We start from the raw sequence: 27,598 nt of genomic DNA on the forward strand, positions 1-27,598 counted from the left end.
CTTGTGTTCCCTCTCTCACTCCCCCTGCTTGTGTTCCCTCTCTCACTGTGTTTCTCTGTCAGATAAAATAATAAAATCTTTTAAAAAAGATAAAGTGTTGCGAAATAAATCATGACACGGTTAGATCTCAAAGTTGCATGAATTATCTCTAGGGTGTTTGTGGGTCTTCACAGTGAAGGAGGGGGCTTACTTTTTTTTTAAGATTTTATTTAAGGAGAGGGCTTACTGACATTAATCTCTCTAGGTTTTGGAGGAGGCCCTTCAAGATTGCAATGTTTTTCCCATTCACAAGGAAAAACTTAATTTGCCTGATGCACGTTTGAGGGGCAGACATCACTTCCTGGGTGCTCGCCTGTAAAAGGTCGAGTCACCCCTATTATTAGTGTGGTGTGGCACAGGGAAGCAGTTTATGGTGGGGCTGTAGGTATGGGGCAGGAGGCCACTTGTGGGACATGCACTTTGATGAGCCTTCTGTATCTCAAAATTACATGGGAGCTGTAAAATGGAAGAAGCTAATAACAGCAAACATTTATTGACTCTTACTATGTGCCAGGCACTGTTCTAACTGCATTACCTATATTCATTCTTTTAATCCCCCTACTACCTGACAAAGTAGGCACAATTATCACTCCCATCTCATAGATAAGGAAATTAAAGCCGAGAGAAGTTAAATTATTCACAGTCACACAGTTACTATCAGAACTGGAATTTGAACCCAAAATATCTGACCAGTAGTCTCCAGGTGCTTAGCCTCAAGCGATACTGTTTCATGAAAGTTGGATATTCATATATATATATAGTTCATAAATGATTAGCATCCAGAATGCATAAAGATCTAAAAATACATAAGGAAAAGACAACCTCCAAGAAGTGAGCAAAAGGCATAAACAGGTCTCCCGCGGGAGAAAAATCACGAATGACCAATAAACATAAGAAAAAATGCTCAAACTCTTTAGCAGTTGAGAGAATACAAACGAAACCCACAAGATATCATGTTACACCTACAGATTTAGCAAATTTAATGAGTGGACAGTAAGTGTTGGTGAGGTTGTAGATTAATACTGGGGATGGAGGAAAAAAAATACTGGGGGTGGAAGTGGGGGAGTGGGGGGTTCGGTGGGACTCGGGAGGGGGAGTGTAGAGTGGGAGTGAGGTGGGAGTGGGGAGAAGGAAGTTTGGCATTATAAAGTACCCAAAGCCCTGCTCCTATGTGTATGCAGAGACCAATGTTTTGCATGATGCACATGATGGTAGCCATGATTGTTAATATGACACACATGTGATTAAGGCGCCAGCAAAGCAGATCTACATAAATTCAGCTTTGATGAATTTATCTGGAACTTCACAATCTAGAAAAATGCAAAATCACCTTTATGGTTTCTTTCCTTTTTTTTTTTTTTTTTTAGATTTTATTTATTTACCTGAGAGAGAGAGGGAGAGCGTACAAGCAGGGGGAGCAGCAGAGGGAGAGGGAGAGGCTGGCTCCCCACTGAGCAGGGAGCCCAACTCTGGGCTCGATCCCAGGACCCAGAGATCATGACCTGAGCCAAAGGCAGATGCTTAACTCACTGAGCTACCCAGGCGCCCCACCTTTATGGTTTCTTGCAAAAATGTTCAAAATGTTGAACCTATTGTGAGATGTTGAGCCCATCTAATGAGGAAAATTCAGACAAATCCAGACTGTGGCATATTCTATGAAACAACTGGCCTGGATGCTTCAAAATGTTGATGTCATGAAAGATTAAAAACATCAGAGTGTTCTGGATCAGAGGAGACTAAAGAGACCAAGTGTGAAGCATGGTCCTTGATTAGAAACTAGATTAAAGGGCGCCGGGGTGGCTCAGTCAGTTAGGCATTTACCTTCAGCTCAGGTCATGATCCTGGGGTCCTGGGATCGAGCCCTGAGTCGGCTCCCTGCTCTGCCCGGAGCCTGCTTCTCCCTCCGCCTGCTACTCCCCCTGCTTGTGCTCTGTTTCTCTCTCAAATAAATAAAATCTTAAAAAAAAAAAGAAACTAAATTTAAAAAACAGCTTTAAAGAGCATTGATTATTGGGGCTACGGGGAAAATTTGAATATGAACCATGTATTAAATAATACTGTATCAAGGTCAAATTTCTTGGGCGTGAGAATGATACTATGGAAAATGTCCTTTCTCTTAAGAAATCAATGCTGAAGAGTTTAGGGGCAAAGTATTTTAATGTCTGAAACTGTCAAGCAGTTCAGAGGGAAAAAACAGCAAGTATGACAAAATATTAAAAATCGGTGAATTATCTAGATGTTTGTTTTACTATTCTTTCAACTCTTCTGTGGGTTTGAAATTTTTCAAAATCAGAAGTTGGAGAATTTTTTTTAATCTAGAAAGTGTGGCTTCAGCTGACCTGTAAACATCACCATTTTGAATAAAATAAAATTGATTTGAAAGTACATACGGGGAAGCGCCCTCCATGATCTTTTCAGCATTTAGAGCCTTTAAAGGCCTTAACCCCGGGCGCCTGGGTGGCTCAGTCGTTAAGCATCTGCCTTCGGCTCAGGTCATGGTCCCAGGGTCCTGGGATCGAGCCCCGCATCAAGCCCCGCATCGGGCTCCCTGCTCCGCCGGAAGCCTGCTTCTCCCTCTCCCACTCCCCCTGCTTGTGTTCCCCCTCTCACTGTGTCTCTGTCAAATAAATAAATAAAATCTTAAAAAAAAATAAAGGACTTAATCCCGCCCAGGTGTAAGGGGAGTGGGGAGGAGGGGTAGTAAGAGGTTTACAAAAAAACAAGTATGGGCAGTGTTTGCTGGGAGCTGGGTGAGTAATTAAAATGTGTTCCAAGAGCTCAGAGGGATGAAAAATCACTTCTGGTTGGGGTGTTCAGAGAAGCCTTCATGAAGAATTGGCACTTATTTCTGGACCTGAAGACCAAAAGAGAACAATCACTTCTTCATCCCAGCCCGTGGGAGCTGAGTGAGGAGATGGGCCTATCTGTGGCCAGATCTTCCCATTTTTCCAAAATAAGCTGGAAATCTGGATTTTAATGTGAAATCTCTTATTGTAAAAATGATGACAACGTTAAAAGTTTTGGAAAACACGTCGCAAGGCTAATAAAATGGTCGGATATCTCATCAGTGGTCAACTTTCCTGTCTCCTTTTCTATGTTTGACTAAAAACCCAAACAAGGTCCATACACGGCATCGATATGCCTTTTAAGTCTCTTTTAATCTACAGATAACGTGAAGTTTAGCATTCATTTGTTCATTCCATAGGTGGAGTCACTCAAACTGGTAGGTACCTGAGAGACAGGGATGGAGCCCCGCCCTCCATTGAGTCTATGCTGATTATTAGACGTCAGGGCCCCACCTTAGAAATTTCCTTGGGACTAGGGCAGCTCCCTAAGGAGCCCCCATGACACTGTATATTTCTCAGAAAAATATTGGAACTGAAGGCTGTCAGCTTGGGTAGAGTGAGTCTGTTCTGGAGCCAAGCCAGACTCAGCTGGGAAGGAACCCAGGCGGCTCCTCTCCTCCTGTGTTTGGAAAGCGTATGTTCTCCAGTGAGCAAAAAAGAACTGGAATCCTGCTCACTTTTTCCCCACTTGGTTATTTTTTTCCCTTAAACCTGACACCAGCAGGAAGAACATTCAGAAACCACAGGCACAATAGGTCTAGGATTTATCACTTTTTTTTTTCTATCAAATGGTGACGTTTTTAAAAGTGGAATTCACGTGTTATAAACACTCAGTGGAGTGACCGAGTCTAACAAATTTGCATAGAAACTACCACCACCAAAGCACTGTACTGTGATTTTAAAGCTCCACAGCCATGAGATGGCTCTCCTCTCCATCCCTGAACTACCTGTCAGATTCATCCATAAGGCACACAGTGGAGGCAGGGATCTGGTTTTGAGTTCCTTGGCCTCTCATTTCTGACTCTTACCTCCCATCTGTTACAGCTTGGCCATGACACCGAGGGGATGGTGGGGGGGGAGAGTGAGGTTTCATTCTGGACTCATCTCTTGCCAAATCTACTCACATTTTCCTTTCTTTCCTCAAATCGGCACTTTTCTTCCCTCCTAAGTTACAGGCTTACCTCAGGCTCTGGTCATTTCTCAAAGCTTTCCCAGCTCTGGAATTCCCACCTCAGCAGCACCCTCCCCCCACCCATGCCATGACCCTTCACAGCCATCCCCCTTTCTCTTTGCCTGGAGAACGAGGGTGGCCTTGCTCTCCATACCCTCTCCTTCTTAGGGAGTCCCTGGCCCTTCCTGGGCTGGTCTGGGGGGCTGATTGATCATCATGGCCTGAGCTCACCAGGGTGGGGGCAGTGAGCTTCCGAGGAAGAAGAGGCCACCTTCTTTCCCTCCAAACTGGCAATTCAGACAAACCTCAGAGGGGAAAGCGTGTGGCGGCAGTGGCGGAGCTCTGCTTGGAGCAGTAGGTGAGTCTTGGGACACTTAGGGTAGACAGTAAGAGCTGTCATTTATCCAGTGCCTACCCAATGGCAGGCACAGTGCTGAAGGCTTTGCATGGATCCCTTCACATAATCCTCACCGTAATTTTATGAGATAGCTTCTCTTCTCATCCTCATTTTACAGATGAAGAAAGGCACGGGGACGTTGACTAACCCGCCTATCCATGGTTAGTATAGCCAGCAAGGCGCAGAGCCAGGACTCAAGCCCACGTATGTCTAGTAAGCCTTCTGCTGTGTCTCCCAGTTTACTAGGTGATGATCTCCAGTCCACTCTTAACTCCTAACCCATGTCTTCTGCTTTGCCATTGATCCAGTCCCCCCACTCAGGCACCTGAGCCTTTTCAAAGCTGCCCTTTCTATAGTTGGCAGTCTTCCTACAACTACATCTTCGAACCCAAGTGTCTGTAGCTGGCTCTTAAGCCTTTAATAGGATTGACACGGGGTGCCTGGACAGCAGAGTTGGTTAGGCCTCTGACTCTTGGTTTCCGCTCAGGTTGTGATCTCGGGGTCCTGTGATCAAGCCCCGCCCCTGTCGGGTGTCAGCCTCCGTGCCCAGCACACAGAGCCTGCTTAAGTTTCTCTCTCCCTCTCCCTCTGCCCCTCCCTGCCACGTGCTCTCTCTCTAAAACAAATAAATCATTAAAAAATTTTGACTCAAGCTCTTGAATAAGAAACCATTGTAAATGGGTGTTTAATACAGGTCTTGTAGTGGAAATCAATAGGAATCTTAAACAGCTTTCTTCTAGAAAGGCTCAACAGAGTCAATAAATGAATGCTGAGTACTCAGGACTGGATTCAAAATGCACATGTTAAAAAAAAAAATGCACGTGTAAAGAGAAAGGTGCCCCATCTATTGTAGTCTATCCTGCAATGAATGTTGGTTGAATGAATGAGAGCGAGTACTAAAAGCCTCTATAGTACTGGAGGAAGAAATGAAAATACTTTGGATGGCCACCAGGGGGTTGAAAAGGTCTAGACTTAAAATTATTAAAGGGCAAGAAAATGTCCTCATTTTTCCCCCTTAACTTGAAATAAAGTAGAGCAAACACGGGCTGGGCCTTCTCATTCTAAATATGGGCCTGTAATATAAAGGACGCTTCAGAGGATGCCAAAAAGCATAAAATATCAAGGAATGCCCTTTACAGGCACTTCGGAATTTCTAACAGAGCTAAAAATCGGTGAAATCCAGATGGGAGAAAATAAGAAAAGGGGAGTTGGGATAGTTTGTTAAAACGCAGATTGCTGAGCCTCATTCCCCGAGTTTCTGATTCTTTAAGTGTTATTAGTTGTATAACATATACCTCTAAGGAAATACATCAAATAATGTCTAGTGTGATGTCAGGTACACCTGAGTACTTAATGTTATTTCGCTTTGATGATGATAAATCTGAAAAATTCTAATACAGACCTAGTGTCTCCTAGTTCCTAATACTTAACCTTTTTTTTTTTTAGACTGAGGGCAGGCAGATGCTTTGCCCTAGAGCGCACTGAAAGCCAAGGTATTGTCATGGCAACGCCTGGACGCGTCACACAGGGAAGAGCATCACAGTGGAGGGAGGGGCACCACATCCAGGGAGGCGTGGCCGGGATGCCGGAGGACATTTTGTACCACAGTTCCCTATGCCAGTCTCTGATACAACACACAACACACTTGGTTTTCCTTCTCTTTCCCTCCACCCCACAGCACAGTGTACATTTTAAAAGGAGCTGGTTGGATGACCGAGGGGAGAAACACCCAGATCACCCAGAGGAAGTGAAATGTAAAAGAAACTCCTCTCCTGGAGAGAGAGACTGACAGAGAAACGGAGAGACATTTCCCAGGGAACTCTGGTCAGATTTAGCGTAGATTCTGTCCCTTTACCCACTACACTCAGCCCCTAGTTTATCATGCAGTAAGCTCATGCCTCTGCAGCAGAGGGAATGGTTTGTTGCTTTGGGTTTGATCTAGAAGTTTGAAAGTTATGTGGATAGAAGGAATCTCATCCATATTTATATATTGCACTTCATTAGTCATCAAGTTTTATCTGGGACTGCATACTGTTCTAAAAACTCCTTAGGCTGGGGCGTCTGCCTTTGGCTCAGGTCATGATCCTGGGGTCCTGGGATAGAGCCCTGCATTGGGCTCCCTGCTCGCCGGAAAGCCTGCTTCTTCCTCTCCCGCTCCCCCTGCTTGTGTTCCCTCTCTCGCTGTCTCTCTCTCTCTCTGTCAAATAAATAAAATCTTTAAAAAATAAATTAAAAAAATAAAAACTCCTTAGGTCTTTAAGACTTTGAGACTCAGGGCAACTGGCTGGCCCAGTCTGTAGAGCATGTGACTCTCAATCTCAGAGTTGTGACTTCAAGCCTCACTTTGGGGGTAGAGTTTACTTAAAAAAGAATTAATAAAACCATTGTCAGTTTTTGTCAGTCGGTTAAGTGTCCGACTCTTGATTTCAGCTCGGGTCATGATCTCAGGGTCGTGAGATCAAGCCCCGTGTTGGGCTCCTCACTGGGTGTGGAACCTGTTTAAGATTCTCTCTCTCCCTCTCCCCCTCCTCCTCTCTCTCCCTCTAAAAAAAAAATTCCATCCTTATTCTGGCTCTTCTTAAGAATGTCCCTTTGTGGCAGTGGGGGGGGGGGGGGTGCTGGCTCTCCCAGTCTCGAGCATGCAACTCTTGATCTTGGGGATATGGGTTCAAGCCCAACATTGGGTGTAGAAATTACTTAAAAATAAAAATAATCTTTAAAAAAATTTCCCTTTGCAAAACTCAATTGTTTGTCAACGGGCTGATGCAGTGGTAGTGGAAAGCCTACACTGTAAAGCCCATTGTTTCTTGAGGGCCAACTTGCAGATCTATTTAGAGAATGTGTACTTTCAGAAAAAAAAAAAAAAAAAAACAGGCCTGAGAGTACAAGGGAACCTTGTGTGCACACTCCTCAGGCCACGTGGGTCTAGCAGAATGCACACTTGGCCAGCCAAGAGGCCAGGCAAGTTTCACCAATGGGTTCTCATCCATGTGTGCGGCTGGGGTGAAGGACTCAGCAACACAGAGCAAAACTCAGGGTCAGAGTCGCCCAACAGCCAGCCCCTCGAGGCTCGAGGAGTGTTTTCAGAGAAGACTCTCGGGGTGGATGAGGTGGAGAAGAGAAAGTGCAGGTTAGGGGCGCCTGAGTGGCTCAGTCGTTAAGCGTCTACCTTTGGCTCAGGTCATGATCCCAGGGTCCTGGGATCGAGCCCCGCATCGGGCTCCCTGCTCGGCGGGAAGCCTGCTTCTCCCTCTCTCACTCCCCCTGCTTGTGTTCCCTCTCTCGCTGTGTCTCTCTCTGTCAAATAAATAAATAAAATCTTAAAAAAAAAAAAAAAAAGAAAGTGCAGGTTATCTCTGAGGCCAATGGGTACACAGACCATCATTTTCTGCTCTCATGAAAGACACACACCCTTGATTTGGCTTTTCTGTAGTTTCTAGATATTACTGTCGAGACAGCCACAAAAGGTGAGAGCTAGAGACGACCGGCAAGGCCACGAAGTTTAGTCCTTCACTTCGGCTCCAGCCCCCATAGCTGGAACCCTAGCTAAGGCGCTGTTCCCTGCGCACACGTGAAAGGCTGTCTAGATAATCTTTTGGAAGAAAAAAAAGTGAGAATTGCTGATCTGGTGCTGGGAACCATTATGTAATCCAGCTGGAATTTGCCCCATATCCTCCCAATGAAACAGAAAAGGGACATGGGAGGGAAACAGATTGAGATACGGCTACGTTGGCGTGCTTAAAAGGATGTTGAGCCACCATGATTTTTGTGACGGGTCCAATGGGCTGGCCCCTGTCTGCTGTGCTGGACTCAATTCTCACTACTTCCTCCCGGGAACTCTTCTCTGCAACAGCAGAACCAGGCAAACACCTTGATTCTTGGGCACCTCTTCACTCTTCCCCCACCTCGCAGAGGTATGATTCAGATTCAGGATAATCCGATGCCAGAGTTCTCGAGCTTTCCAGAGGTAGGAGGAGCCAGAGCAAGAGAGAGCCCCTAAAAACAGTGCCTGGCAGCCTATGCCAAGGGCAAAAAGAGTAGCAACATCGGATCGCTCTTTGAGTCTGGGAGTGGGCATGGGAATGCGGGAGATGGCCAAGCACCCGCGAAGCCTGAGAGGCTTCCCGGAAGAAGTCGCTCTTACAACCAAGGCTGTATAAATGGTTGCTATTTATTGGATGGTAAATTCTTACATGTGGTACCCTCAGAACTCTGCATGGTGTTCCGTAGAGGGTTTATGCTGTTATTGATGCTATTTATTATCATGCCTGGGGGGGATTAATTCAACGGAAACACACCCAGGAGGAACTAACTAGTTCTTTCTCTGGGAGGAGGAGGGTATGTGCCAAATCCTGGTTCCTTCTGGATGTGTGTACACTGGGATACTGCAGCTGAGCCTGACTTCAGAAGGAAGGTGTGAGAAATACAGCACTGATTTCAATTTTAGTTTTGTAGAAATATTTGGGAAGCCTGCTTGGTGGTGTTTTCATGATTAAAAATGACCCAGTGCGTGAGCTTGACAGGAACACGGGCCACAGCAGGCCTGACATATGCTTTTTCCCATCTCCATATGTTTCATTTATATCTTAATCCACAGCCTGCTGGGGAATAGCTGGGTAAGATAGCACTTCGGGGACCACTGTCAGTTGGTCTCATGCTATTTTCCTAGCCTATGGTATTCACACATCCTCCACTATGAGCTGGAATTTGGCCCTGGGCCTGTGGAATTGCCATAGGGCTGACTGCAGGGGAAAGAATATTCAAAATGTGAAATGAATTTGTTCAAATGTGAGTCAGGGATGTGTTCAGTCTGTTTATGGAAGGAGGAAATGACATTTGAAGAAAATTGGTTCTGGGAGAAATGGTGTCATTATATAAGCTTTCAAAATTTAGTAACTGACTGGCTAGGAGAGTAACAGATTGGCTAATTTGTGAAGTACCCAAACATGCCCTTTACCCATTACGGTGTGGTGGCCTGGGTCCCAGTCCTGCCACTTAAAGACTATTTGACCCTGAGTCTAAGTTTCTGCATCTATAAAATGAGGATAATAACAGTTGTTTAAAAGGTTTTGTTGACAGGGCACCTGGGTGGCTCAGTCGGGTAAATGTCTGCCTTCGGCTCAGGTCATGACCCTGGGGTCCTAGGATCGAGCCCGCGATGGGCTCCCTGCTCAGCGGGGGGTCTGACCGTCGCCCCCCACTTGTGCTCTCTCAAATAAATAAAAAAAAATCTTAAAAAAAAAACTGTTTTGTTGATAGAAAGGATCAGGTACAGTTCTCAGTATCAGCTCAATATAAAATAGTAGTAGCAACAACAGCTAACATTTTGGAGGCACGTATCACGTGCCAGGCCTGAGTTACGTGCTTTTTTCACGTTGTCTCACTTATTCTTGACAATTAGGTTACGAGACCAATAGAATTACCCCCTAAAATGCCTAATACCATTAATAATGACAACACAGCACACAACTCAGATTGGAATAGATAATTCCACACTCTCTAATCCTGCCTATTCGCCCCCACACCTTCCGCTACCGAGTTTTCACTTGTGGCTGGAGGGCTGGAGATGTTTCACAAGGCAATAGGATAGTAAAGACCGGAGACCAAGAGAACGAGCATTTTGGAGCTCAAATGCTGGAAGGGGGTTTGCAGTCAGAGACAAGAGGTGGTCAGGTTTTCACAAAAAGAATCATAACTGTGAGCAACTAACAAAGAGGCTTGTTTGGGGGGAAACAAACACGGGAATCATTCACACACTTGAAATCTTATAATAAACCAGAAGAGTCACTACCCTTTGCGTCATTGCTCCTCACCCTCCTTCCTTCTCTGCTTTCCTTTGCTGTAGGGGAGGGGAGGCCTTTTTCAGAAGGGAACAGGGTCGGGTCTATTCCCTTGAGGTGGCTTGCAGTCACAGACCCCGTCCCCCACCTGCAGGTACATCTCCTCGTGGGGAAGGCACAAGGAAAGAGCAGATAGAGCCCAAACATGTAGTTTGCAGCCATGAGGATGCTGGCACTCCCCTCATGTCTTCCCAATGGACACGGTCTTATTAGATCTTGCAAGAGCAGTTCTCTTAAGAGAAAGGCAAAGAGGGAAGCACATGGGCCTTGAAGAACCTCAGGTCTGTTGGGGTTAAGCCAGGTCACATGACTAAACACACCCCTCCTCCCATCCCAGAAGGACAGCTTGCACTTGCAGGACACATGGTGTCTCTTTCATGACAAGATTATTTTAATACTAACTGAAACCAAAGCAGGTTCAAATTTCCCTTTGGCCTTGGGGATGTCACAGCACAGAATTTCAACATTTTTCACTTACACTATCGGTGCATAGTTCCAAATTTTTTCTGAGTACATTTCCCCCTCCCCCCCCCCAAATCTCTGCCAATTCTCTGGGTGTGGGAGAAAGGAAGCGCTTTCAGTCCGGTCTCCGAAAGTCGTGGAAATGTGAATGACAGTAATACGATATTTGGAATTGTGTATTGTTTTAAAATAGGAAAGGGGCGCCTGGGTGGCTCAGTCGTTAAGCGTCTGCCTTCGGCTCAGGTCATGATCTCGGGGTCCTGGGATCAAGCCCCGCATCGGGCTCCCTGCTCCGCGGGAAGCCTGCTTCTCCCTCTCCCACTCCCCCTGCTTATGTTCCCTCTCTCACTGTGTCTCTGTCAAATAAATAAAATCTTTAAAAAAAAATAAAATAAAATAAAATAAATAGGAAAGTCAGTTATATTTTTCTCAGGTGGCATTTTGTGCCATAAACAAGTTAAGGAACACTTTGGGGAGAGCATTCTGAGCTGAGATCCTCAGAAGCACCAGAGAGAGAAAAACTTAAATGATGGCTTATTTTATAGCTCAAAGGCACTCGATTTTGAGAGCTTGAGATTTAAATCTTAGTCAGCTTCCTCTTTTTTACAAAGGAAACAATTTAGAGGGAGCGACTTGTCCAAGGTCACACGGCTAGTAAATGGCAGAGTCATATGTTTTAAAGCCCCATTTTCAAAATTGTGTTATACACAATCCAGTCCCAGCAGGGGGCCTTTTTGTGTGTGGAAATTGAAAAGATGATTAGTTGCCATGAATATTAAATGAGATAATGTCTGTAAAGCGGGGAGCATAGTAGCTGCACAAAACTGAATGAGCGTGTTCTAGGCACTACACATTTTCCTTCCTTTATATTCACGTCCACATATATTTTAGGTTTCCATGGTTGTAATGTTTGTGTCTCTACCACATTGTGATCTCCTTTTTACACTTAACACAGCCCGCATACTTACGATTTTGATGTCTGAAGAACGTCCATCTGGTCCGTAGACTCCACTTTTTTTAGACACTTTACCATTATTGAACATTTGGGTTGTTTTCAGTTTTTCACCATTATAAATAGTGGGACTTGGAACAATCTTACATAGCTTACCGCCCTCCCACCCCTGTACCCCTTTTGGGGTTGTTTCCCTGGAATATGTTCTCAAAAATGGAATGAGACAGAGAAAGCTCTCAAACCAGACTGCTCTCCAGAGAAATACCATCAGTTTACTGTGTTTGTGTGTCACCAGTGACGGGAGGCTATATTATTGCAAAAAAAAAAGTGGTTTAACTGTTCTGTCTAGGCATAGAAAAGGAACTTGGGGATTCTTGCCTGAAACTTCCTTTCCCACCCCCCCACCCCACCCCTGTACCCTTGGCAGTGATCATGCTTTCCTGGCCTTTTTCTGACTTCCTCCTCCTGTTCAGGGTCTTGGAGCAAAAGTGACGGTGCTAATACAGAACAGGATGAACAGTTTCTGTACTAAAATCTAACAAAAGCCTCACATGGAGTGTGACTATCCCAAGGGCTTCACCAAATCAAATGCTGGAGATTTACTTGTGAATTTCCATCACAAACAAAATGGCGATTTGGGTTTTGAAGAAAAGCCTGCCATTTCAGAAAGAAAAATCTAACTGTGGCTCTATATATCTGTGGGCTTGAATTCAAACATTCGGCCCACTGGGCTTGAGGGGGTGCCTGTTCTGACTTCTGTCACTTACAAATTGTCACTGATTTAATAACAATAAGTTACATTTTTGAGTGTCAAGGCCCTTTGCCTCCATGCAGCATCTCATTTAATCCTCACAACCATCCTTGGAGTGAACACTACTATCATCCCCATTTTATGGATGAGGAAATATGAGCTTAGAAAGATGATTTAACTTGCCCAGAGTCACAGAGCTAGAAACTGCCTGAGCTGTGATATGAACTCAGGTCTGTCTGACTCGAAGGCCTTCGTGCTTCCTCTAATCAGGGACCCACTTGACAGAAATTGTTCTTAGGATAGAAACCACCAAGTCTCTCCAGAAAGCCTAGGGCCCCGCTAAGTGATGTGGCCTGGTGTAGAGTCCTACAGAGTCCCCTCAGCTAACTTAAATCCAAGTGATAATAATGGCTGACATTGACAAAATGCCTACCCATCTGTACGAAGATGGAAGATGAAACTCACCTGGATTGATGTTCTTGTTCTTGATGTCCTTTTGCATGTTTCGGAAAGAGTTCAATGAACTAGACAGGACGTGGTACTCAGAGACTCATTTTCTGAGCAAGCTGGGCTCTCTACCGCAGGTCTTATTGTTGCGGGCGAGTGATGATGTTAAGGGATAATAATGGGAGGCGCCTCCGTCTCACTTGTTTTCCTAAGGAAGAGACCTGGAGTTAGACACAGTTCACCTTCATACTGAATCAGAGACTGCTGGGAGACTGTTAAGTTTTGAAAGAGGCCTTGAATACCCTCTCCTCATTCCCGATTTCCCGAGGATGGCTTTACTGCTTTTGTTAAAAAATGCATGTGTACGTAGTATGTTGTATCAGACTCCGTCACGTGCCTCTCTGTCCCTTACTCCCATGGTCTCTAACTCTTTTTTTTTTTTTTTAATTTCCTGAAGTCATCTCTACCCCCTGAGCCAGACAGGTGCCCCTGGTCCCCTGGTCTCTAAGTCTTGTAAAATCCTAGGAAGTGGATACTATCATTATGGCCTTACTACAGATGAGGAACTCCAGGCCCAGAGAGGTTAACTAATCTGCCTCAAGGCACACAGTTGCTAAATGAAACCTTTGGGCATTTTTACCTCCCCAAAGAAGGAAAGTGGAAGAGATTGGGATGCAGAGTTAAGAGACTGGAGCTCTTCCCACTCTGCCACTTCACCCGTCGGTATGACCTTGGCCAGAGCCGTTTCATTCTCTACAAGGTGAAGCTTCCTACTCCATTCTGGCTTTGGTTCTTTTATGGCTTTTTCCCCCCCTGAAACCTGTATCATTATTTACAATTACTAGTTGTTCAGGAAAATAAAAATAGAAATAGAAACAAACAGTATGGCAAGGCTCCCAAATCAAACATGAGATGATAGAGATCCTCCTACTAGTGACAATAGACCCTTTTTCTCTTTGGCAAAGCTAAGTGTTGCTGCCACCTAGTGAGGAAAAGGAGCACGGCCTCCGGGCAAGGTCTGGTCCTTCTGTGGTGGCCTAGGGAAAAACTAGCAGAAATCATTCAATTGACCAGATAACTTACGGGATTTCACAGTTAAACCTTACGGTGTTTCTGCAAGCCCATCTCTCCCTTTATCTAAAATGAGGTTAGGAGAGGGGCGCCTGGGTGGCTCAGTCCATTAAGCCACGAACTCTTGATTTCTGCTCAGGTCATGATGCTGGGGTCCTGTGATGGAGCCCCGCTAGCAGCTGCGTGCTGGGCATGGAGCCTGTTTAAGATTCTCTCTCCCTCTCCCTCTGCTCCTTTTCAATCTCTCAAAAAAGATTAGCTTTAAAAACAAATAAATAAAATGAGGTTAGGAGAAGAGCTTCTCTGGGTGGTATTATTAAGTACACGTAACCCATCTCTGTTTCCCATATCCCCCTCCCACCTGTAATCCTAGAACCCTAGGTTTGAGCAGGAAAGAACCATCCTCAGAGAATTTCTAGGGCAACCCATTTCATAGTACAGAGGACGAGTGTTTTGACCAAGGTCACACAGGTAGTTAATGTAGGCGGCGGTAACAGTAGACTGGTCCCAGAATTTCGGAAGGTGGTCTGATAAAATCCACCCAAAATGGATGAGATTAAATTCTTTGCAAAATCACCTTCCCAAGAGAATAGCTCCCAGGCCTGGAGCAAGGTTTGGAGATGTAATCAATGATATTTACATATTTAAAGAAAGCCTGAGTAGTTCCGGTGGTGAAGAGAGGGTGGTCAGGCCGGAAAGCCCCACCCCCACCCCACCCCCGCCAGGAGCCCTCGCTTACCCGAGCTTTAAGCTCAACGGGGTGCTCGGTGCTGCAGGAAGTGCTCCCCGGGACTCCCTGAGGCCCCCAGCCCGGGAATCTCAATTTCCGGAGAGACATTTCCCACCCTTGGGGGCGTGCTCAGGGCCCCCAGGGCCCCAAGTGTAATCTTAGCTTTCCCCTCTGCCTCCCGGAAAGAGTTCTCAGAAGTGAGAACGAAAGCAATGGTTCTCGCAGGCTAACCTGCCTCTGCTAGAATGTATTTTAAGCAGTCAAAAGTTTTTAGTGCGATTGTAATGAGTCACTTGCAGCGAACTCACGGTGCCCAGTTGAGGGGATCCACTTACTCTCTAATAGTTCTTTGCACAATCAACAATCTTTTTTTTTTTTTTAAAGATTTTACTTATTTATTTATTTGAGAGAGAGAGAGAGAGCACAAGAGGGGGGAGCGGGAGAGGGAGAAGCAGACTCCCTGCCGAGCAGGGAGCCCGATGCGGGACTCGATCCAGGGACTCCAGGATCATGACCTGAGCCGAAGGCAGTCGCTTAACCAACTGAGCCACCCAGGCGCCCCGCACAATCAACAATCTTTAATAATAAGGCTAAAATGGCTGACGTCACCAAGGGCATCCATTGTGAGTCAGAGGCTTTGCATTGTCTCCCGTTTACATCTGACAACAGCCCAATGAGGTAATAATTGTTATGATCCTCATTTTAAGCTGAGGCTCAGAGAGCAGCGTACCCAGAACCCCAGCAGCTCCCCCTGACGTGCTCAGTCCTTGATCACTACCCTGTACCTCCTCCTCCCAGCCAGCTCGGCCTCCCGGATGCGCGAGGACGGGAAGCAGGAGATGCGCGTGTGCACTCTGGCTAGCGGACACGCACATTTCCAACTCGCGGAGAGGAGGCTGTCCTCGCCAGCCCCCCACCCCCAGACCCCACCCGAGACGAGTGCCAGGGCACTCTGGTGAGACAGCCTCCCCTTGGGGAGCCGATCCACCGGTTTGGTAGGCTAGTTGCCTGTAGGGGGAGAGATTACCTCGGGAAAACATTTTCCCTAATTTACAACAAATGTTTGGTGGGCGGAGGGGGAGACAGACTGTAGGAGGACAGGTGACTAATTAAGGGGAAGAATTTTTTATTATCTGTTGTTTCAGCTTATCAGAGCAATTGCTTCTCTCTTAACGTGGATAATTAAGAATTGACTGCGTAGTTAAGTGATTCAAACCTTCCTGGCTCACATAAAAGTCTCTTCGGTAATAAACAAGCAGGCACAGAATTATTCGCTGAAAGGGACGGACTTCCTTCCAGTGTTTGTTGCCAGATATAATCCTGTCCTCCTCCCAGTAAATTATCAATTAGGCGAAGAGCTTCCTTAAACAAGAACATCTATCTATCATTCAGCTCTCTACTACATATATACACATCTCTGTAATTTGATAATTTGTACTATTGTACATCTCTCGCCCCACCTCTCCCTGCACTTTTGACTTTTGTTGGTTCCTTGGGCTAAGGATACATACTAAGGCTTAGATAACATTTTATGCTGTCTCTCTGTAGTTCTTCTAAGGCGGAGCATAATAAAGGGCATTTGGAAAATGTGAACAGGAAACAGTTGAACACAAGCTGAGAATGCCGTTAAAAAGAGGAAGTGAGTGGGGGACTAAAGGAAACTTTGTGTTCATCAAAAAAGAAAAAGACCTTTTTTTTTTTTTTTTTTTTTTTTTTTAAGGAAGCCTTGCCTCTCATGCCTAGGCCCCATGGGCCAAGTCTGGACTACAAGCAGAATTTTCAGCTGTTTCCTGAAATAAGCCCAAGGTATATGACCACAAATTGCCCTCCTGGGGTTGAGATTATGTCTCATATTTCATTAAAATCCCCCCCCCATTGTCTAGCCTAGTTTTACATGTTTTAGCTACTCAATAAATATTGAGTGAGTCGAAATGCAATCAGGTTCCAGGCTTCAAGAATTAAGTTGCTTTTTTTCTTGTTAAGCAGCAAAAGAAATAAGGAACTATAGAGACTTGATTTCAGAGTGTGAAGGGGAGGCTGTAAAGATAGTAAATGTTCTCATCTCATTTTATATGAATCATAACTGTAATAATGCCGCCAGCCAGGGCATGGGCAGCTTCTTCAGTGGCTGGTTACAGCCACCTTGCAATCCAGCTGTCTACCTGTAGGGTACAATTCACGGAAACAACTGTTTAATTAAAAAGAGAAAACTGCCTCTGTGTGTGTGTGTGTGTGTGTGTTTAATCCCGAGAAGCTAGAATTAAAAAGAATTTTTAGTATTGAAAAGCATTTTTAGGGGTGCCTTGGTGGCTCAGTCGTTAAGAGTCTACCTTCGGCTCAGGTCATGATCCCAGGGTCCTGGGATCGAGCCCCGCATTGGGCTTCCTGCTCACCAAGAAGCCTGTTTCTCCCTCTCCCACTCCCCCTGCTTGTGTTCCCTCTCTTGCTGTGTCTCTCTCTGTCAAGTAAAGAAATAAAATCTTAAAAAAAAAAAAAAAAGAAAAGCATTTTTAGAATTAGGACAATTCTCACTACCAGAAGTCTTGTGTTCACTTACATGGTGTGGTGTGAGAAGTTCCCAAGGACACCCCTTTGTCTCCCTAGCGCCCCCATGCCTTCCTCCTACAGCTCGCGACAGCTACTTAAAACCCCCAGTGGGGAGGTAAGATCTTGTCTCTCGGTGGCCTCTGTTGAAATCATGCATTTGGGAAGAAGGTAGAAGCCACCTGAAATCTTGGCACGGAGCAATTATTATGTGCCAGGCATAATGCTGGCAAACACGCATGTGAAAAGATGCTCCACACCTCATTAGTCATGAGGGAAATGCAAATTAAAGCCACAGTGAGATACCACTGCATACCAGATCAGGATGGTTAAAATAGAGACAAAGCAAAAACAAAACTGATACTATCAAAATGCTGGCAGGGATGCAGATTATTTGAACCCCTCGAATATTGCTGGTAAGAGGAGAAATCTTCAAGGAGAGCAAGATGAAAATGTGTACTAATTTGGTCTCTTGTCTAGAATGGACCTTTTCTTGTCGGCGGCTAAAATAAAGTATTGTTATAAGCAGGTCCTGACCAGGGCATTAGCTAAAAACAGTAATGGCCACATATTAGGTGGGGACTAAATCATTCCAGAGTAAAATGAAAAACTCCGGAGAAACAATTTTAACTAAGTTCCCAGTCTCAGCCTGAAGCCTGCTCCAAAGATGGGGAGTTTGATATTCTTTTTATTAGGATTACATATTTCTGGAAACCTAATTTTTTAAAAAATGTTTTATTTATTTATTCATTAGAGTCAAAGAGAGAGAGAGAGAGAGGCAGAGGGAGAAGCAGGCTCCCAAGGAGCAGGGAGCCCGATGCGGGACTCGATCCCAGGACTCTGGGATCATGACCTGAGCCGAAGGCAGACGCTTAACCATCTGAGCCACCCAGGCGCCCCGAGGAAACCTAATTTTTTTTTTTAAGATTTTATTTTTAAGTAATCTCTACACCCAACAAGGGGTTCGAACCCACAACCCCAAGATCAAGAGTCGCCTTCCCCACTGACTGAGCCAGCCGGGTGCCCCTGGAAACCTTTTTTTTTTTTAAAGTAAGCTCTATGCCAAACGTGGGGCTTGAATTCACCACCCCGAGATCAAGAGTCGCATGCTCTACCAACTGAGCCAGCCAGGCGCCCCTCTGGAAACCTAATTTCCACCATTGAGAGAATACACGTCTCCTTTCAACTTTAAGAAATTGATCACTTCTGTAGATTGCTTTTTGTAGGGAAAAGTTTGTGGAATGGGGGCGGTGGGGGGAGGCAGGAGGGAAAAAGAGACAGAGGGAGAGACCTTGTGATCAGCTGGTGTAACTCTCCTTCTGCAGAGCTTCTGGGCGCCCGGTCCAGTTCAGTGCCCCCTCTAATGATTGCCTCCTGCAGCCTTTTAGCCCTCAGGTTTATGTACAGATTTACTGTGTCCCAAATGAGTCCCAGCAACCTGAGCTTCCTAGGATTGGTGACCCTTGGAAACCATTTCCTGATAAAGGGCTGCACGTGGCCCCAGGATTTACTGTACCTATCTCAATCAATACTAATTACTGCCCCGCATTAACGGCTTCTGCTTTCAGCAAGAATAAGGCACCTCCCCAGTTCTGCCATTTCCCTGACAACTATGAATTACAGTCAAGGTTATGCTCTTATCTCCCCTGGACTCAAATCACCCTCCTGGCTCCGGAGCTCGGGGCAGCTTTCTAGACAGATGTTGCCATGGTTCTGTTTGCCTGACTACCTGCCAATTTGGTTAATGTAGGTAAATACACTTACGCTCTCTGCCTTTTACCTCTGGAGGGGACCTGTCTGGAGTTAATTGAAATAGGGAATGCCAAATAATCTGAATAAATATACATTGTGTTACACAGGGCAACTAAATCAAGCCGAAGAGTAAACTAAAGTGGTAACTACTGGAGAGAAGCGAGAATCTGTGTTGTTATTTAACGTGCCTGAATTGCTCATGTGGAGGTCATTTTTCTGGACTAGAAAATGACCAACGATTGTACAGTCAGTGGGATTGCCAGTTGCTTGATTTCATTCCGGTTAGTTTGGCCAAATACCTTCGACCAGAAAACAATCCATCTGACTGGGATCATGACCTGAGCCGAAGGCAGACACTTAACGCATTGAGTCACCCAGGTATCCCAAAGGTTCCATTCTTGTCGTAGGTAAAACACACATCGGTCTGAAGGCTGAAAGTTGATAATATGTTGCCTATTACTTGTATAATTAAATCACTAAACACTCTGGAAATGACCTTCCTCTTTGCCCCAAGTCCTGCAGCATCTTGGGGGTGACTTTCATATCTATTATCTCTCTCCATCTAGAACACCCTGACTCCCAGCATCTCCTAGTACTTACAGGCGCTCAATAAATATTTCTCTGCCTAGCACAGTGCCTGATGGGGCTCCGTGCTGGGCTGAATGGAACAGTTAGAAGAGAGCTGCCCTACCCTTCCCTCACTTTCTGTAGGCAGAATGCAACCTCCAAATAGTCGATGTAAACTAAGCTGGCCGGGTGGATTTACAAGAGCGGGGGGGGGGGGGGGAATGGGGGAGGAAGCAAATGGCACGCTCAGGGTAGCCTGGACTGGCCTAGACCGGCCTATACTGGGAAGCTGGGGGTTGTTAGTATGAGTGGGGCTGGACCTGCCACGATTTAGTGCCTCCAGTTACCACTCGAAGCCTCATGGGGGATGGGCAGGAGGCTGTGCTCAACAGCAAACTGAAGGGAAAAGGTGCAGGAAATCAGAAAGCAGTCAGTGAGCATCATTAGAATGAGCTAGTCATAATCATAATAACTGCCATTTACCAAGTTCCAGGCCCCATGCTCCATACTTTCCCATACATTATCTCATATCTTGCTCATAATGAGTCTGTGAGAGAGATATTATCTCCATTTCGTGCTGTGGAAACTAGGACTCCCGTTGGTACAGAGCTTGGCGGTGTTCTCATGGAAGTCCAAGGCACTCTAACCCTGGTCTTTCTGAGTTCAGAGCCAGAACTCCCTTTTAACCACTGTACTATTAGCCGGAAGAAGAGTCTAGAAACATGCAGGGCCTCCTGTGAGTGGGGGGGTCAAAGTAGCTTCCAGGGTGCACTTTGATCGGTTGCTAGAGAGCCCGATTGAAGAGAGAGATTTGTTGCCCACTGGGCAACTGTGGGAGCTGGATTTGGCCTGAGCCACTGACTAGGCTGGAAGCGGGGTGGGACCAGGAATGATGAGACCAATAACAATTAAAGGGAGCTATCCAGCACCTAGGAGAGCTCCGGGCTTGCTTCTCTTCCGTGAGAGCAAAGATGGACCTGGCAATGCTGTTGGTCCTCCCGTTTGCCCAAAGAGCTCTCCCAGGTCAAGCAATGTGTTCAGTGATGTGACAGGGTGGCATGCACACAAGTGGGAGCTGGGTGTTAAGGAGATGAGCTGTATGTCAGACTTCTAAGTTGTAGCCTAGCTATGTCCCCGAACCCAGACCCTGCCCTGAATCCTCGAGCAGAGGAACAGCAGTGACAGCTGTGAAAACAAGCAGCCTTGCTCATCTTGGCATTGAGTTATAGAGTACATCGTCATTATGGAGGGAATCAGAAACATCTGTCTTTCCTGGCCCTTATTTAACTTATTCTACTTAGGAAGCCTCGCCATGTTCCCACTCGGTAACTACTGTAAATGATGCAAAAGAGGAGCAAGAGACAGAGACAGAAAGAGGGAGAGAGAATTAATTTACCACTGGGTGAAATGAAAATGTACTGAAGTGTAATGGAATTTCATTAACTTCGGAAATGATGATGAATGCTGTCCAAATAATTCTTACTAATGCATAATTCACGGCTGAAAATAGAGCCAAACTCTCCTAAAAAGCACATCCATTTATGCCCCCAAATTAATTTGGTGTGTTATTCAGGATGGTTGACAGGATAAAAGATCTACTATGAAATGTAATCATCTATTAAGATTGGGAATCTATGAGTCTTTCTAGTTTAGTAGATGAGGGGAGCTGATAACAAGTGGCATCTTAAGAGGCAGACACCCACAGTCCTCATTCTCATAATTTGAATCTCCCCAAAGACATAATTTCAGACATAACCACGGAGAAGTTAGGATGAGCTTTGAGATCTCCATAGCAACCACGACCCAGTTCATATATATATCCCAAAAGGAAATTAAAATCCCTTTCAACAGATTCAAATGGGGTCAGGAAAAGGCCCATACCTTTCCTGACTGGCAGTGTTTTTTACATTATATGTTTATATAATATATAAATTATATAGATCATATGCTATATACATTTACATATAATTATGCAGAAAGGTTTAAAAATTACTTTCCCATTTTGTGTAATACTGTCTTTCCTATTCCACAAACTCTCAGCGACATTTATCACTTAATGTCTCAAGGCATAATAATCCCTTCATTAAAACCCACTTATGCTTTTTGTATACTCAGGAGAGTGGTAATGGGGGAGAGACCTTTTCACCTTTAGATCTAACACAAACCCCCACTGTGGTTGGCAGAGAGAGACCATTATTAAGCAGGAGGGTAGCTATTGGCCTAGCTTCCACCAATGGGAAGGCGTAGCTTCAGAGGCCAGTCAACACCTCACAATGGAGGCGTCATGGCTCCTCGCCGCCTTCAGCCAATTAGAGAGAACCTTGGTCAGACATATGAATAGTAATGTCAGGATGACTTTGGGAGCACTCTGAATTCCTTCCCCAGGGTGAATTGTACTGTGTGGAGGTGGAGGTGTCACGGGGGGACCACTACCTTCTAAGGTCACCCCTATCTGTCTAAATGGCCAGGCCTTATGATTTGAGGTGCTGGGGCGATAAACAAGTACATTGGTTGCTGATACAGGGTATCTGATTCAGGAGGCAGCTGCCATTGGGCAGCATCCACCAATGGGAAGCCTTAGTCTGTAGGACCATCAACACCTCACAATGGAGGCTCCTCCCCACCATGGGTCCCTCAGCCACTCAGAAAAGTACCTAGTTGCTGACACACGAATAGTGATATCAGGGATGACTAATGGTACCTTCTCAGGTCTTTCTCCTAAGATGAGGTCTAGCGGGTAGAAGTGAATGTGTCATGGGGCCTACTACCTTGCAAGGCCACCCCTATTCCTCTTAATGGTTTGACCCTATGATTTGGAATGCATGTGTGGTAAATGAGCACATTGGCTGTTGATACTGAGGATGTGATTAAGTAGGAGGCAGTCATTGGCCAGCTTCCACCAATGGGAGACCTTAGTTTGAGGGGCCATCAATGCCTCACAATGGAGGCATCATGACTCCTCCCTCCTCCCCCTCCCCCCTCAGCCACTCAGAGAGCACCTTGTGCTGACATATGAGTAGTGATGTCACCAATGACTTAAGATACCTCCTACTCGTTCCCTTAGAATTGGGTTTAGTGTGAAGATGGAAGTGTTATTGGTGGGGGGGGAGACATTAACTTTTAGGGCCATCCCTATTTACCCTAATGACCCTACGCTGTGATATGGGTACTGAGGTGGGAATCAAGTGCATTGGCTGCTGATACTGAGGATGTGATTAAGTAGGAGGCAGCCATTGGGCCAGCTTCCACCAATGGGAGACCTTAGTCTGAGAGACTGACAACACCTCACAATAGAGGCATCATCTGCCCCTACGTGGGTCCTTTAGCCAACCAGAGAGCACCTTGTATTGTCACGTGAATAGTGATGTCAGGGACGATTTCTGCTACCCTCTCAAGTCCTTTTCCTAGGACGAGATCTGGCACGTAGAAGTGGATGCGTCATGGGGGACTACTACCTTCCAAGGCCACCCCTATTGTTCCTAATGACCTATCATAAGGAGTGCTGCAATTAAAATCGAGCCCACTGGCTGCTGACATAGAGGTCTTGATTAAGTAGGATGCAGCTATTGGGCCAGCTTCCACCAATCGGAGACCTTAGTTTGCAAGGCCATTAATACCTCACAATGGAGGCATCATGACTACCCCCTTGCCCCCTGCCATGTGAATAGTGACGTCGGGATGACCAATGCTACCCTCTATTCCTTCCCCTAGAGCAGAATTCAGTGTGTGAGGTGGAAATGTGGTGGGAGAGGAACTCTACCTTCTAGGGTCATCCCTATTCCCCTTAACAGTCTTACCCTATGATATGGGTGCTGAGGTGGGAGTCAAGCACATTGGCTGCTGATACTGAGGATGTGATTAAGTAGGGGGCAGCCATTGGGCCAGCTTCCACCAATGAGAGTCCTTAGTTTGTTAGGTCATCAACGCCTCACAATGGAGGCATCATGGTTCCTCCCCCTCCCTCTCCCACCATCCTCCACGGGTCCCACAGCTATTCTGACAAAATCTGGTGCTGACGTGTGAATAGTGATGTCAAGGATGATTAATGCTACACTGTATCCCTTCCCCTAGAGCAGGATTCAGTGTGTGAGGTGGAAATGTTAAAGTTGGGGCGGGGAGCACTAACTTCTAGGGCCATCTCTATTCCTCTTAACAGTCCTACCCTATGATATGGGTGCTTTAGTGGGAATCAAGCCCACTGGTTGCTGATGCAGAGTATGTGATTATGTAGGAGGCAGCCATTGGCCAGCTTCCACCAATGGGAGTCCTTAGTTTGTTAGGTCATCAACACTTCACAATGGAGGCATCATGGCTCCTTCCTACCATGGGTCCCTCAGCCCCTCAAGAGCGTACCTTGTGCTCACATATGAATAATAATGTCAGGGAATGTATCTCTCCCTCTGAACAGCTTCCCTTGTGGGCAAAAGTGAAAATAAAGAGAGCCACTATCAACTAAGAGATCCCTGAAGTCTTTCCCGCCCTGGTATCTCCACCTAGTATCCCTGCTGCTTTTCTGTGGTGTCATAGACTCCTTACATCACAGTAACCAGGTAATCCTTGTTGAAGATACTCATCTCCGCCTGTTCCCATACCTAGGGATTTACGTGGAGACAGCTCATTTACCTTATGAGTCCAACATACTTTCTAAGGCGTATCTCAGTTTTTCACGCCTCAGAGCCTTTGGAAACTGCTGTGCCCCATTGCAAAGGAGCCCAGTCCTGCTCCTTAGCAGGCTTTCAGAACCCCATGTGGCTTGCTTGGTCCCCTCCACCACCCCCCCCCCCCCCCCAGGCTCCTCCCCACCATCTCTGCTCTAGGCGCACTAGGCGCATAGGTATCAGGGCTTGCCCTCAGCCTGAAATGCCTCTTTACTTCATCTTCACCCATACGAGTGCTACTTACCCTTCCAAGTCCAGGTTCACCTCTCCTTCGAAGCCCTCTCCCCTCTGGTTGAAGTGCCCCCTTTTGCTGTGAGTTTGAACTGACCCTCAGTGTCAGAACTGGATCTTTAACTAGCTTAGCTGCTTAGTACCTTTATCCCTCGGCCCTCTATCTCTTTCTTTCTTTAAAATTTGTTTAGATTGCGATATTGAAAAAAAAAAGATTGCTATATCAAATGAGTCCTTGTAAGCTATCTCCAGTTCGTTGTGGAACAAATAGAATAAATGAATAAGGAAATAATAAAGAAATAGTCTCTTTCAGAGAGTTACACCTCTAAACCCTACTTGTTCTACGTACCCCACCTGCCGCACCCCTCATTACCTTGTTCTTCTGATGGGACTGCTCCTCTGGTAGGTGGATAAATGTTGGTCGTTCTCTGGATACAAGCCTTCCCTCCACGAAGGTGGGTTCTAGACGTCTTCATCTAGGCTCTCTCCAGTGTCTGAGCTGTCTCAGGGAGTCAGCCTGTATTTATACCCCCAGACTGCACTACTGTGTGCTCATCAACCCACTATGACCTGGCCTGCAATATGACATAGTTGGACTAGGACTAGGTTAGAGGTGGATATAGTTCAATGACTGAATACTTCGCAGTCATTGGGCACCTGGGTGGCTCAGTTGGTTAAGCGACTGCCTTTGGCTCAGGTCATGATCCTGGAGTCCCGGGATCGAGTCCTGCATCGGGCTCCCTGCTCGGCGGGGAGTCTGCTTCTCCCTCTGACCCTCCTCCCTCTCATGCTCTCTGTCTCTCATTCTCTCTGTCTCAAATAAATAAATAAAATCTTTAAAAAAAAATACTTTGCAGTCATTATTCAATGACTGAATAACCTTCCCACAAACTTGTTCAGAATTCTGGAAGCACAACCCCACCTCTCCTTCTGTTCATAAAGAGTGAAAACAGGCACTGGGGCTGCTGCCTTTCAAGCTCCTGACACTCATCAGAGGCCCTATTGCTTATTTCAGTCTTTCATCAGCCCCAGTAGCCAAGCCATATCCCCCTGGCTTCAGAACTATATCAGCAGTAGCTAAATGTGAAACTGCAGCTAGGTCAGTTCTAGTTAAACCTAATGGTTCTTCATGCTTTTGTACTAAAAAAGCCCTCTTGTAGGGGCGCCTGGGTGGCTTGGTCGCTAAGCATCTGCCTTCGGCTCAGGTCATGGTCCCAGGGTCCTGGGATCGAGCCCTGTGTTGGGCTCCCTGCTCCGTGGGAAGCCTGCTTCTCCCTCTCCCTCTGCCCCTGCTTGTGTTCCCTCTCTCGCTGTGTCTCTCTCTGTCAAATAAATAGATAAAATCTTTAAAAAATAAAATAAAAAAGCCCTCTTGTATTGAATAAAAAAAACGATGGTCATTTGGGGGTGCCTGGGTGGCTCAGTCGGTTAAGGGACTGACTCTTGATTTCTGCTCGGGTCATGATCTCAGGATCTTGAGATCAAGCCCTGCATCAGGCTCTGCGCTGGGTGTGGGGCCTGCTTAAGATTCTCTCTTCCCGGGACACCTGGGTGGCTCAGTTGGTTAAGCCTCTGCCTTCGGCTTGGGTCACGATCCCAGGACCCTGGGATCGAGTCCCACATCAGGCTCCTTGCTCAGCAGGGAGCCTGCTTCTCCCTCTGCCTGCCTCTCTCTCTCTCTCTGATAAATAAATAAAATCTTAAAAAAAAAAAAAGATTCTCTCTTCCCCTCTCCCTCTGCCCCTCCACCCCTGCTTGTGCATGCTCTGTCTCTCTCTCAAAAACAAAAAATCAAAAACAATGCTCACTACTTTTCAGCTTGTTACCTACCTCCCATAAGGTGTTGCTTTCTCCTTCGGACACCACTGTCCCATTGCTGCAACACTATTAACCCAGCCTCCTTCCTTTGCCTGAAAGAGGAAACCCCGAAAATGCTTGTCTCTGTTAAACAACAATAACAACAACAACAAGCAACTATCCATACAGTGCACAGACCTTCTAGAGACTCCCGATTTCACTGTGCTTGTTAATTGTTCATACATGAAAAGCAAAAACCCCAAATTGACAAACAGGGTGTGCTATCACAGACTTAAATTTACTCTTAAAATATAAACTTACAACAGAAATTAAGTTAGTTCTGATGACTTAATTGGTGGTCTTTGCCTAGATTGACCAAATGGCAAGAGACGGAGGAATATTTATATTGATAGCACATGGTTTTAGGTTAATCTGACTTCAAAATGCTTTGAAACAAAGAGGTTTGCTGACCTTGACAGAAACACCTGTAAAAATGGACCAAGTCAAGAACTTCTGGATGCTGTTAATGCAAGGAAACAGCTATAATAAAAGGGGAGTGCAATTCAAAGTGCAAGGACCCAGAATCTTCTAAGAAAACCTTAGCTGGCCACTATGCTAGAGAAGTAGATTTGGCCCAGATAATTGCTCCTGTGATCACTCAGAAAGGAGAAGACTTTGGAGGAATTAATAGATTCTTCTGAGATTGTTGTTAACTGTCAGAGACAGATTGTCATTAACTATTGTTAACCGCCAGAGAGAAGCCTTTAGTTTGGAAAAAAGATACCTGGGAAATACTTGAAGGCTCATTGCATAAAGAGAATATTTGGCACTTGTCAGTGTGGCTAGTTGGTACTGCCAAATCCTTTCAAACCGATTTTAGCAAGAATTCTTCATGATATTATCCACAACAGTGGAGCTAAATTGGCCATGATATTACATTACGGTCGGTGGGGTAATTTTAGAGGTATTGTCAAAATGTTTCTAAAACATGCCCTACCAGCTAACAACCCAATCCTGGTTAAATTGTAAAGTGGGTCATGGAGGGCCCCTTGAACACCTCCAAATAGGCTTTATACAAAGTACCCCACAGTGGGTAGTTTACATAACAGACATTGGTTGTCTCACTGTTCTGAAGGCGAGAAGTCCGAAATCAAGATGAAGGCAGGGCGGGTTTCTTCTACTTTTTTATTGACTGGCTGATTGATTGAAGTCAGCTCTATGCCCAGTGTTGGGCTTGAACTCACATTGTTTTCTCCTGAGGCTGTGAGGGAAGGGTCCATTCCAGGCCTCTCTCCTTGACTTGTAGCTGGCTGCCTTTCCCTATGTTTTCTCACAACAATTTC

The 27,598-nt window shown here is 45.7% G+C and overlaps 1 protein-coding gene across 1 annotated transcript in view; it reads left to right on the top strand.

Annotated features, from left to right (window-relative positions):
- The first annotated feature begins 15,301 nt into the window (after positions 1-15,301).
- ADGRG4 (adhesion G protein-coupled receptor G4) overlaps positions 15,302-27,598 on the top strand; it is a 123,637-nt gene continuing 111,340 nt past the window's right edge. The window contains 1 exon segment of the mRNA XM_035005814.1: positions 15,302-15,329. Coding sequence (XP_034861705.1) covers positions 15,302-15,329 — 28 coding nt within the window.

The sequence above is a fragment of the Mirounga leonina genome, unplaced genomic scaffold, assembly GCF_011800145.1.
Source record: "Mirounga leonina isolate KUSES-001 unplaced genomic scaffold, KU_Mleo_1.0 Mir_101664, whole genome shotgun sequence".
Classification (NCBI taxonomy): Eukaryota; Metazoa; Chordata; class Mammalia; order Carnivora; family Phocidae; genus Mirounga; species Mirounga leonina.